Source organism: Uloborus diversus, chromosome 3, assembly GCF_026930045.1.
Source record: "Uloborus diversus isolate 005 chromosome 3, Udiv.v.3.1, whole genome shotgun sequence".
NCBI classification, from domain to species: domain Eukaryota; kingdom Metazoa; phylum Arthropoda; class Arachnida; order Araneae; family Uloboridae; genus Uloborus; species Uloborus diversus.
In genome coordinates this window covers 160589339-160603176 of record NC_072733.1, presented here as the reverse complement: position 1 = coordinate 160603176, position 13838 = coordinate 160589339, and the positions used below count along the sequence as shown (strand labels likewise).

General features: G+C 33.4%; 1 protein-coding gene across 1 annotated transcript in view; it reads right to left on the bottom strand.

The window, feature by feature from the left end:
• Positions 1–13838, bottom strand: part of LOC129219017 (autophagy-related protein 16-1-like) — a 126267-nt gene that overhangs the window by 48443 nt on the left and 63986 nt on the right. Inside the window, exon 7 of the mRNA XM_054853337.1 lies at positions 5144–5215. Within this exon, the coding sequence (XP_054709312.1) occupies positions 5144–5215 (72 nt within the window). The remainder of the gene's footprint in view (positions 1–5143; positions 5216–13838) is intronic.

The following is a 13838-nucleotide window of genomic DNA, read 5'->3' as shown; positions in this document are numbered from 1 at the left end:
ATATAAAATTTGTATTAAACAGTTAAATGTTTGATACACAAAATTGCCAAACTAATCTTTAAACAATTGCTAATAAGTAAAAAAAATTGAAAAGTAAAACATTTTGAAATAAATAACAATTGTATCCATAATAATACTTAAACTAGAAATAAACAATCAAAATGCTTAATTTAATTGTTTATTTCTAGAATTAAGTATTGTTATGTTAAAAATGCTTTCTTGTTAAATCTGAAAATCAAACGCAAATACAGATGTGACAATCAGCAACAGGCACTTGGCCCAGCTAGGCTGGTCCTAGTCAATTATCCTAGTTATTGTAATAACTGTTTATTAGTCCCCAATGAAGATCAATGGCCCTCTTAAAGCTATCGACCCCCTTGCTCATTACAACCTCCTGAGGTAAACCTAGTAATATGATCTAAATCCTCTTGCAACTGTTTTACTTGTTCTTCATCTTTTACAATCCTCATAAGCGTATTAGGAGAGAGAAGCAGCGACAAATCTGACATAAGGCCCGCCTTGGCTCTTGGTGGCCCTGATGTTTGTGCAACAGATGAACTATTATTGGGAAACAGAGCATCATACACAATTTAAAACAAAAAAAAAAAATCATAAAGGAGAAAAAATGAGAGTTTCAACCACCTCATACAAGAAACCAAAGTACAGTTGGATCTCTGTTTAACGACACTCTATTTGACGACATTCTCTATTCAAAGACGACTTTTCACGATCCAGGATACTCCACTGTAGTTTTAAAAGCATTCTACTTAAGGACGCATTGTACTTAAGGGCGATTTTTTGTGGTCCCTTGAAAGTTATTAAATAGAGAGCACACTGCATAATGATCTTAATACATGAAGAAAATTCATAATTTTTAATTAAAACTAAAAATAAATGCTTTTAAAAATTATAACAAAATTCAATAAAAACACTCAGAGATATTGCTTCATCTCATGGACGCCCATACGCAAAATTGTAAGGGGGGGGGCTCAGATATTTTAACCATGGTTTAGCAGAATATTTTCCCCATGGAAACCGATTTCTGGACAGATTAGAGTCACTAAAATTTGGCATTTTTAATAACTTATTTATTAATGGCTGGAGAAGAAATGTTTTTACATTTTTGCAAAGAAAAAAGTACTACAAACAAGGAAGTTCTAATTTTAAAGGGTTGGCTCAAGCCCCCCTTGCCCCTCTATATGGGTGCCCTTGCTTCATCTCGCTTGATATGATTGCCTAGAAGTTCAGCAATCTAAGGCACTGCAGTAATAAAATTCAGCCAATTTTTGAATAAAATGTATCCTCAAAATAATGAGCTATCAACATATATATATATATATATATATATATATATATATATATATATATATATATATATATATATATATATATATATATATATATATATATATATATATATATATATATATATATATATAAAGTAGAATGTCGAAAATTTGAGTCTCAAAAGTACGAGGTTCAGTTTAATTGGATCATTCAAAAGGTCAACTTTGTTTCTCGTAAGTAACAATGCAGTTCTTCTCGTTTTTTGATAGAACATCATTACTTTCTGGAAAAGCACATATATCCTCATTTTATATGTCTAAAAGAGAAAAAGCAGCAAAAAGGTACATTTATTTTGCACTATGACATTCCCTCTACAGTATAAGCCTATACAGAAAATATTCACAGCGGATACATCCTTATATGCCTATTAAATAATAAACAATGTCAATAGCTAAAAATGCTTTCTTGTTAAATAGATGTGACGATCAGCAATAGGCACTTGGCCCAGCTAGGCTGATCCTAGTTAATTACCTAGTTATCGTAATAACTGTTTATTAGTCCCCAATGAAGATCAATGGTCCTCTTAAAGCTATCTACCCCCTTGCTCATTACAGCCTCCTGAGGTAAACTTAGTAATATGATTTAAATCTTCTTGCAGCTGTTTTACTTGTTCTTCATCTTTTACAACCCTAATAAGCGTATTAGGAGAGAGATCCAGTGACAAATCTGACATAAGGCCCACCTTGGCTCTTGGTGGCCCTGATGTTTGTGCAACAGATGAAAAAATCACATTAACTGTAGGTTGTCTGCATGATACTTTTTTATTTCCTGAATAACATTTAGGATACGCTTCCAATATATCTGTGATTATGCAGGGTTACCAACTGAGAAAAAATGTGGGTGAGAAAATCTCACCTTCTGTTGAAATTAGAGAGAGTTTTTTTAAAAATTGAGAGTTTTTTTTTTTTTTTTTAATTTTATTATTTGATTTAACAGACATTTCTTAAATTGCGAGATAGTCCTGCATCAAAATATCTGCATTGTAAGATTTCTTTTAAAAGTACGCTATTCTTACTGTGTCACATTCTATTGGGAAGCCTGTGTGTTATATATTAATTGTAAAAGCTGTATAATACTTGTTCTATCTTATTTAATAATTACGTTAAATTTTCATGCTACGGAAAATAGACCACGGTAGTTGTCCAATGTTCAGGAGTCTGTCTAGGGTCTTTCAAAGGGTTTTTGTACATTGAGAAAAAATTAAACTGTCAAATAAGTTTATGAACTTTCAAAATTAAAACTACAGCATTCTATCTGCCAACTGCTGGAGTTTTAAACTGAGACAGAATTGCAATTGCTATACAACTCAACACATTTTACACAAAGTTGATAAGCAATTTAGAAATAAAAAATTATTTACTTATTTAAAATGTAAAGTTTTTGGGGTTCTTAAAAACAAAATTATTTCTACATTTACTAACATTATTTGTTTATAAAAATACTGTTTTCTTTTCATGGTTATTTTCAACTTTTTTTTTTGCCTGTCCAAAAAAGTTTTTAGCCTGGACATTCTTCCTGGCTTCCTACTCCCGCTCTTCCCTGCCCCTTCTCCCTGGTTCTCTTACTTCTCGAGAAATTCTGTAAAATGAATTTTTGCAAGTACAATCAACCCTTGCGATTGTGACACCTGGATGTCACATCACTTATTTAAAGTCCCAAACTTATGGCATATAATTTTAATGTTAAGTGACAATGGATTTCACTAGTGTTTTATTGCAAAAGACTGAATACCACGACATCTGGGCTGCTTAGACAGTATCAAATTTTTGTTTACATTTGATATATTTTCAGTAAAATAATGAAAGCATCTGGAAAAGTTTATTGTAGGAATTTCTGAGAAGCAATAGAAGGCCTGTGTTATTGTGGCCTATGCATGCCATCTGAAGAATGTCGGGGCCTGCACATAAGTTCTGAAAGCGACAGATCTTAGCCTTTGACATAAGGGACAATAGAATGGAATGCAAAGCAGATGGATTTTAAAAGTGGACTAAGGAGCAAGAGAAGAAAAAATATAGCTGTAGCATTCAACTGTAGTTGATCATTGCAAGCTTGTACCAGGAGAGAAATAGAACATTTATTGGTCCCCATATTATAATAACAAGAAATAGAGTAACCGTACCAGTAACAGACATGCTTAAGACATTGCTCTTAGTCTTAAGCGTGTCTGTTACTGGTACAGACATGCTTAACTCTCCTGCAAAGATGCCTCCCTGATTACTCTCAATTTTCTGAGCCTTTTAATGTATTTAGACTTTTAAAACTATTTTGCTCTCATGCAACAACAACACTTCTAACGTTTAGCTGCTTCTGGAGACTCTGAACTAAATTATTCTATTTTTATGTGCTCAATTTCGAAAAAAGGTCCGACCCCCAGTAACAGACACCGACAATTCTGATGATACCCAGTAACAAATAGGATGGGGAAGGGATAAGTAATGGACAGAATTCCTTTTTTCTCTTAAAACTGTGCAAAAGTTATTTATTTTTAGATCTAAAACCTTATTAAATTTGAATAAACGTGAAACACTGACAGAACTCGTGGTGGCTGTTCATAACCTTCCACCACTGCCTTGTAAATACCAACTGGCTCATATAATTCACTCTGATAAACACTAGATGTTTGCAACATATTCATAGGTCGAAGCAACATCAGTTTTACCCGCCTAAAATTCTAATTATTTAAATTCAAACTTATGACTGTCTGCTACTGGACCCTTGTCTGTTACTGGTGCCGTTACCCTACACAGAACTTTTAAAGTATAGGAAAAAATAGGCAACATTCTGCCATGTTCGAAAGATAGAGATTAGCTGGCAGAATCTCTTTGGACTTAAAAATCAACTTCATAGAAAGTATGATTGTTAAAATTGTTATTCAAAAAGTAAGCAAACTCTTTTTGAAATTTTTTGAGTAAAATAAAAATGTAAGTGACGTATTTATTTTTTTCACTTCTGATTTTAGCCTTGTCCTTCAATAATTCGAAATTATGTTAGTTAAAACTAATTAATAACACCAAGCCATTAATTTGTTCATTAAATACCTGATTTCATTAAATTTTGTTTAACTAGGTATTTTTAAGCTTTTTAAGTTAAAATGTTGCTCTGTCTATGACGACACCTTATCCCTATCCTATGACGACAGTCAATAGGGATATGTGATAACGAGATCTGACTGTAAAATGCAGTTTTTTATATACCCTCAATCGAGGTGACTATGCCATACCTGAGGTGAATCTGCCCGTTTTTTAATATTATTTTTAGCATTTCTGAAGCTTAACAGTTTCTTTTTACACTAAGGTAGAAAAGAACTGTGTTAAATGAAAGGTGTATCCCATATGTTCGCAGTCAAGTTTTAGAAGTGATGCAAACTAACACTTGAAAAGTGGGCATGTCATAAGTGATTATCCTGGTAAAAAAGCAAAAAAAGATAACTATATAAAATGTAACATACTCATGTAACAATAGATTTAAAAACTCATGAATGAATATATTCTTTCAAACCAGTTAAAAAATAAGATTACCATAGGGAAAAGGTTTGACTTTCATGTTTCTCTTATAGGAAAACAATAATAAGAATATTGTGACATTTAGTATAGATCATACACATGACAAATATAATTTCTTAATATAATTTTGATTAATGTAAGTTATACATTCTATAATTTTTGGTATTAAAAATAATATACAGAGAGGCCAACAGAGAGGATACAAAAATATAAACACAACCCATGGGTATAATAGGGTAGATAAGCATATATATATACACATCATAAATATATAGATAAAGTAAAGTCTTTACTTGGAAGTATCAATACAGACAGGTTCTCTGGCAGCTTCTTCTAGTTCTTTCTGCAGCTTTGCTTGTTTGTTCCTGAACAAAAATAAACTATTAAAATTACACATTACCAAAGAAATGCTATTTTACTCACTCTAAAATTAGCAAACATATTTCTCAGAAAAATATAAAATTCTAAAACCATTAAGTTTTTGGCCAATAGAAAATGTCAGAACTTTATCCCTTTCTCATTAATACAATTTTGTACTTTCCTAGTATATCTTAAACATTTTGTTTTCACTTTTTGAGCTGGTGCTTGATAGTTACGGTATGTACATATTATTACCCATAGTCTTATATAACAATGTACAAGTTATGTTCAATTGAGCTTTAGAACTTAGAAAGTTACAATTAAGTTTCAAATTATCAAAATCAAGCTGAATCATATCTTGAATGCATTACAATCAATACAAATAAAGGGAAAAATAAATAAATAAGACAAAGCTTCTTTAAGCATTATCAAAGTGTTAAAAAATTTTCATTGAATTTTGAAACTTGAGAAAAGTTTTTAGTTTAGCTATTACACACTCTAATTAGTAAACACACACACATTTATCGGAAAAATTAAAAATTTTAAAACCAAACTAAAGGGGAATATTTGTTTCATAATCTCACAAATATTTAAGATCTTGATCATTTCTGCCCATGAGCAATATCTTTAAATTAGAAAGAATACAACTTTAACAAGATGATAGGTAATTGGAACTTGGCTAGAAGCAGTAGTTACTTGCAGTAGGGGGTAATAGCATTAAGAGCAGGATCGTCATTTTGAATTTTTCCAGAGGGGGAAAAGAGTGTATACTCTATGCAAATTTTATCGGAAAACAACAAAAATCACACCCACTTACGAGGTACCTATCAAAAAAAAAATAATGTTTTTATTCAAAAATATTATTGGGTTTTTAATCTCCTTCAAAGTATTGTGCTTGGCAAGAAATGCACTTATCCAAATGTTGATTCCATGACTGGAAGCATTTCTGAAAGGCGTCTTTCAGGAGGCTTTCAGCTGCTTGGTCGTGGAGCTCTCAGTAAACAATAGTGTCAAAATGTTTTCCTTTAAGACACGATAAACTTACCCTCACTCAAGCGGCTCTGGCAGCTGACTGACAAGTTTGAATGTGTAACCTATTTATCATAAATTGCTGTTATGAAGCACAAAATCAATGATCCGTCAGAGACATGAATTTAAGCAGTACGGTACTTTCATTACGTTTTATACTACATTATATTAGCACTGGACAGTAGATATCGTAAACTTAATTATAATTTTTAAAATGATTAAGGTAACGATTTATGCAGGGTGGGAACACCCTTCTTTCTGGCATCTTTAAGCAACAATTAAAGAGCAGCTCCCATTTTCATGATGTTTGTATTTCGGTCAGACACTACTCTGCGAGCTTGAGTATTGAAACTTAATTGTTCAAGCATATTGAGAATCTTGACCTTTAATTCAATGGTCAGAAACTTTCTCTTTTTCCTTCCACTTTCGCCAACTTCAGATGAAAAAGCACGTAAGTTAAGAATCAAAGAGGCTATTTGTATAAACTACAGCAAAGCGTTGTTTAAACTTATACAGTGTGTGAACTTTCGCTTTCACTAATGCTAAAGGGATGAAAGTCCATTCACAAAACCAATATTTAGTGTCAACGAAGCCCATTCTAACGCTCCGCCGCTCCTTTGAAAAAAATTTCATGTTTCAGGCGAGCAATTTGTGTCCACAATAAAAAATTCATTACAACATATGAAAAATTCGCGTTATAGTCATTTCCCGTAAGTCGGATCGCGTTGTAGCAAGATCCGACTGTAATTGACCAATCAAACTTCTTCAAGAGGGGAGAAACAAAAGAAAACAAACATTGCATTTCACAATTATTCAGTTTGGAAATTGAATAAACAAGTGTTTAAATTCTGTTAAAAGCACAAAATTTAAAAGGTCATGTAAAGTTCAGTTGTTTAACAAATTTCATTACAGTAGAAGAACCATAGTAGTTCAGGCAAATAAACATCTTTTCAAACATGAGAATAAAGAGTTTTTCTTAAATTTAATATATCTAATCAGAAAACAAAAATAGTAAAAAAAAATAATACATCAAAATTAAAACCAATATCTACTCTTAACTTCATTACATTGAAGTATATGTGCATCAATTTATAGTAACATTTTTCAAAACAGTTTCACTTTAAGAAACAGCATAAAGGTAGCATTTCATACCTGAAAGGTGACACCCCACCTCCCCACACACACAAAATAAACATTGATAGAAAAAACAATCAAATATTTTGACTCTTTTTTTAATATAGCAAAACACTTTTGCAAACACACACACACCTTAAACACTAGCAAAAAATAAAATCTATAAAATCTCAGCACCAACAAAGATTTGTGTTATACACTCCTGTTTGTGAAAATTGCAACACCATGAAGGACACATCATAGTTGAATGAAATTTAATACACAGTTGAGTGGTAATGGTACAAACAAATGATTACATTTTCAAACCAAACAAACAATAAAATGAGGTAGAAATTAGTATTTTGTGTGGCCACCACGCGTCGCAATAAGAGCTGTTACACAACTTGGCATGGAGTGAAACAAAGTTTGAATATCTGCCTGCAGAAGAGTATTCCATATTGTTTGTATGCGCAACCAAAGTCCGTCTGTCGAAGCAACAGGACGAGGATCACGAGCGAGATGCCGCCCAACAAAATCCCACACATGTTCAATCGGCGACATATCCGGGGAATATGCAGGGCAAGGAAGAAGCGGTACCTGCTGCGAATCAAGGTAGGATTTGACAGTCCTGGCGACATGTGGACGGGCATTATCCTGCTAGAATACAGCCCCTGGCAATCTTTGCAGGAAAGGAACAGCTTGGAGCTGTAAAACTTTGTTTATGCATCGGGTACTGTACAAATTGCCCACAATTCATAGCAATTGTGATCGTCCATGATATGCTATGGCACCCCAGACCATAACTCCGAGTATTCGTCCACTGTGGCATTCAATAATGCACTCCGGAATGTGCCGTTAACCGGCATAGCGCCTGAGACGAATTCGGCTATCATGGTTCCACAAATTGAAGCAGGATTTGTCAGAAAAGACAACCTGCTTCCAATCAGCACGCCAGCTCCTATGCACATTGGCCCATTGTAGCCACAAGCGGCAATGGTTTTTGTGTGAGAGGAATCCTGTATAAAGGAATCCTTGCGTGAAGCCCACGCTGCAGCAGACATCTCCGAATTGATGAAGCACACAATGAAACACCTGTAGCTGTTGACCACTGTGCCAATTGTCTAGAAGAAGCTGTGCGGTCCATCAGCACCATACGCACCAGGTCTCTGTCATCGGGAGCTGACGTCACATTTCAAGGTTCACTCCCGGATTTCCGAGCTGTCCGACCCTCGTCCGTCCACTGCTTCCAAACATGCATGATTGTGCTGCTGTTACACTGCACACGAGCGGCTACTGCACAATAAGACAATCCAGCTTCATGAAGGTCGACGATTCTGCCTCGTTCGAACTGCGAAATTTGCTCAAATTTTGCTTTTTTTCTTTGAATGCATAGTAAAGATTCAGTTAACATTTACTCTAGCATATAACCACCGATAATCATACACACCTCGCTACAGCTGTCTATTTATGTTCGATTCGATCCACCGTTCAGAGGGGGCTGTTGAGCATACGCATGTGCTACCTGTCTGCAATTCTAATCATTTGCATAACATGCCCTACTTTATATTTCCTGCAATTTTCAGCTCACTCGCTTAAGTCCTTCGTGGTGTTGCAATTTTCACAAACAGGAGTGTATAAACAAAGTCTTTTGGGGAATATTTGCACAATGAATGATAATGTCCATTCAAATTTCAAGAGTAGTGTTAGAAATGAAACTAATAAGCATGGAAATAACATTTGCTTTAAAGATGCAATGTAAACTTAAAGAACATTTTTTAAATTCCGGACATTGTGAACTAAATTTTAGTCAACAATGCCTTTAAGATGAAGGGAGTAAAAGTAGCCACTAGAGTTAGAATGAAGTTATGAATTAAAAGACTAGGAAATTGTGGGGTTTTCCTTTTGTGATACTGCAAAGAGATTAAGCGATACAACCACTAAGAACGATATGCAGCAGTAACAATGGCCATAAGAAGGCACTATCTCTACAAGGCTAGAGTTTGTCCATTATTACTGACAATGGAACAGAATAAACTTGTTTTTCCAGAAAATAATTTATAATATGGTTCTTATATATATTGAGGGTGCTGAATCCGATGCTGGAGGTCTCATCTTGTGTAAGTTTTCCATTTTTTAGATATATGCAATTGAAATATAGCATATGATGGTATGTTTCAATTGCATAAGTCTCTGTATCCGACAGGATACAGACACGGAAATTTTTCATACACTTTTTAAATATTGCGACAAAATTGTGACTACTTCATACATGGATACTGAATTTTACATGGTAATTGAAAACTAATGAGTTATTTAAGAGAATGACCAATGACAACCAGAAAGCCTCATATGCATTGCATTGCTAATTACTGAGACAACCGACATTGAAATAAACCATTATATGCTATATTTCAACCCTATATATCTATGAAATAGGAAAGTTATGAAAAGTTAGACCCACCGTCGGATTCCGAGCTCTCCATATAGGCACAAACAGTGCTTTTTTTTTGGGGGGGGGGGGAATCATACCGTCCCTTCATGAGAGGAGAAACCTGTTTTCAACAAATAACATTGATGTATTGTACAGCATCTGTAGCATGAATTTTACTTATTCCAAAGTGATAGACTGAAAATTGATTGTTTGTGTGACCCCCCCCCCCCAGCTCCAAATTTGATACTCCATACTATCATGTCACTTATTTCAAACCACAGCTACTAGCATTTAAAGTATTATCAAAATAAAGTGCATTGAAGGGCATAGTGAAAAACTGTTCAGTGAAAAACAGATGAGAACTTTGCTGATTAAAACTGGTGCCTGTTCAAACTACAAAAAATTCTGATTACCCAAAATTCTGATGAATATGGTGAAGAAAAAGACGGTAGCTAAAATAAACATGTAAAATATAATTCAATACTATTACCTTTTAAAATTTGATTGAAAAGCAATATAACAGGGATATGTCTCCCCTTTTCATTAGTATTTATTAAATGTATCCTAAGCTGTGAAGACTCAACTGAACACAATGTAACTGAGTGGTTGGTTGTCTTGAGATATTGAAGTCAATCAGTTCATACATACACATGAAGAAATCTCTGTAGTATAGAACAAGTCACAAAATGCAGAAGAAACTGATGAACGAGAAACTGTTTTAGTTTCCCACTGTAAAGCTGCAAATGTGTTAGAAATATAGCTCCCTGATGCTTTGAGCAGCAAGAAAAAAACAACAGACATTATGTTTAGGAGATGGTTGGTACCACTTCCTTGCTGAGGATAACATCCCTTTCTCAGGCAAATTTGACAAATCTCTTAAACCCAAAAGATACTTAATGTAAAATATATATTTAACAACTTTAAAATGTTTAAAACAAAAATGTGATCCTAGTGTGCAACAGCTCAATTCGAATGTTTTTATACCTACGCTAACAAATTATTCCAGATATTTTCTGAAAAATTTTTAAGATGCTAAAAAGTATTATTGTCCTATTATAAAACATCTATATAAATAAAACCAAGAATATATGTTAATGTATGAATATATGTATATATATGTGTGTATATTCCTTATACAAATCCCCAGTTTACGTCGGATCTCGACCATATTTGGTGGTACTAGGGCACCCGAGAAGGAATGTACGGGGGGTTTTGAACACCTAAAAATAATCGAACCGTCCGAATTGTAAGTTTAGGACCCGAAACTGGTATTTTTCTGATACAGGAGGTAAAAAATGCTCGCAAAAAATAGAACAAAATATCCATACAAACCCCTGATTTTTCTGCATCAGATAAAATTTGTTCCTAATTAGATCATGAATTATAACTGTTTTTAAGTAATTTCATGCTAAAATGTAGGTACGCCTTCAATTAGAAATTCATCGTTGATCACGGTCATTGTTGAACAACACTTTTATTAAAATTTGTAGCATGAAGAAAATCATTGAGAAGAAAGATCTGTTGCAATTCTTAAATATGAACAAATAAAATTCTGGCTTTTGTTTTGAGGCATTTCTTGAAATCGGGGAACTTAAAATTTTTCATTTCTTTGTTATTTTTCCGCAATCTGTCAGGAAATTTTGTAGATTTTTTTTTTTGTTGTTGTTCAAGCCTGATTGTTGAACATGTGTCACTTGACATGTTGTTGTTGATGTATGACAGCTAAGCTAGCAATTTGGGGTGCGCTGCTACACTTTTCCAACTGTACTGTAATTTGGTGAGAAGTCCGACTTCTACAGTACACACATGCCATAAGGATGCGTTTATAGGGTAGACAAACATTCACAGCACAACTACACATTCACACAAAGGACAAGGAGTACTATATATAAGCACCAGTTATTTTTATTTGAAGTTTTATTACATACCTTTGATCAAATACTTATTTACAACATACTGAAATGTTCTTTAACATAATAAATTATTTTTTTTCTTAATATCAGCTATTTTGTTTTGTATCATTTATTACTAGCAGTACCCGCACGGGGATGCCCGTGCTCAGAATTTAAAAGAATTCCGTTAAATAAAAAAATACACGCCACCCCCCTCTGATGATAAATGATCACTTTTCTTCAACTAAAATGCATACACACCTGCATGTTAGGCATTTAAAACTTTTAACCAAAACACATACAAAGATTAACAGTAGCTTTAAAACTCAAAATAATTCTTCAACTGAATAGTTCATCTTTTAACACGCCAAGCAACCACATTATAGTAACCCTGCCTTTTAGCGAGTGAAGCAGGTTTTTTTTTTGCAATTTAAAATATTTCGCCAAATAAGCAATACTATAACACAAACGTTACGAAGAACAATCACAATTGAATCGTACGACAAATCAAATTATTTTCTTAGATAAGTAACTAACAAAAACAAACGTTGAAGGAATAAGGAAACCAAACCCAATAGAAAAATCCTACAAAATCAAATTTTGTACCTGAATATAAAAAAAAACGCTTTCAAAAATCAATTTGCTGACCACAACAGCAACATTTGCAACAGGAAATTCATTAAAGGAAGAAAATGAAACGTCATCCAATAAATCTTTTTTTCCAAAATGATAATAACTTTAAAAAATTATGTTGTAATAAGTAGAAAACAAGGCTGAAGCTACAGTACAACACAAGTAATTTTAATTACAAGAACTTAAAATTACACATCATGTAACAAAATTAAAGGCTGTGAAACCTCAAACTACAATATCAATTGTGGCCCTGAGAAATATTTGTTCATCTTCCAACATCAGGATTTGTGTTCATTTTTATAAATAAAAATGAAGAAGTTTAAGAGGAGTTTTGAAAGAGAAAAATGAAATTTTGAAGAACTACTTTTATCATGCCAAATTTTTATTTCCGAATCAAGTCGTTTTTAACACAATATTACTTAATATAGTAAATCTATGTAATGCTTTCAAACATTTTAAATAACAGAAAGACAAACTAGAAGGCAATATACAAAGTACATGTATACAAAACTTGGAGGCGGGAGGAGATTTCTAATATTATAATTTCATACAATATGTAGAGGAGAGAACAGTTTGGCAACCTGAAGACACTTCGGAGGGCATTTAAACGATGTGAAGTAAGTTTTCTGTCAACAAGTGTTCAAGAATAGAGATTTTTTTGGCTTGGAAAAGGTTCAAAATGGAAGATAAACATAACAATTTATCTGCCGGGTCATTCCACAGTATTCAGTGTTTCATACAGGGCATTTTACCACCAAATTTTGAAACATTTGAGTTTTTTTTTTCTCTGGGAAAGTACAAATAAGAGAAAATAACAGAAAACCTTGTGAATTTCATTTTTACAGTGAAAACAATAAATATTTTAGAATTTGAACTGTCCCGTATATAACACTGAATACTGTGGAATGACCCTGTAGCTTTCAAATGATAGTTAAAATTCCCAAACTGGAGATTCAAAAAGCTAATTTTAGTTCAATTTCATAATGGGGGGGGGGGGGACTTGTTTCTCTCTCAGGAATTTTGTAAGCTTAAGTCATAAAAACGCTTAAACTGTCTTAGATGATGTAACAGTCAGGGTTTGGGGGATCTCAGATGAAAATGTTTCCAAGATGAAGTAACTGCTATTTAGGTTATCTTTGGGTTAATAAAGGGAATTTGGGGGTTCCCCTTCCTATATTTTTCAAAACTTAAGTGTTAAAAGCCAAATTTTTAGTCATCTTTTGTGCAAAGGACCCTGTGGGGGGGGCTCTCCGCAAAAATTTCTGAATTTGAAGTCTTTGGTGACATAAAAGTATGGGTCTTTCTAGAAATATTTTTGAAACTAGAGACTTAAAACTCAAATTCAGGCTATCTTAGATGATTTTAGGGATTTGGTGAAACACTGATTTTTATTTTCAGTGTAAAGGTTTAGGTGATGAATCATCACTTTTGATGAAGATATGCAAAGTCGGAAGTAATATCTGAAGAGCTTGAAAATCTACATGTCTTAAATGATTGTCATTGAAGAAAATTATACAGTCTTAAACTAAA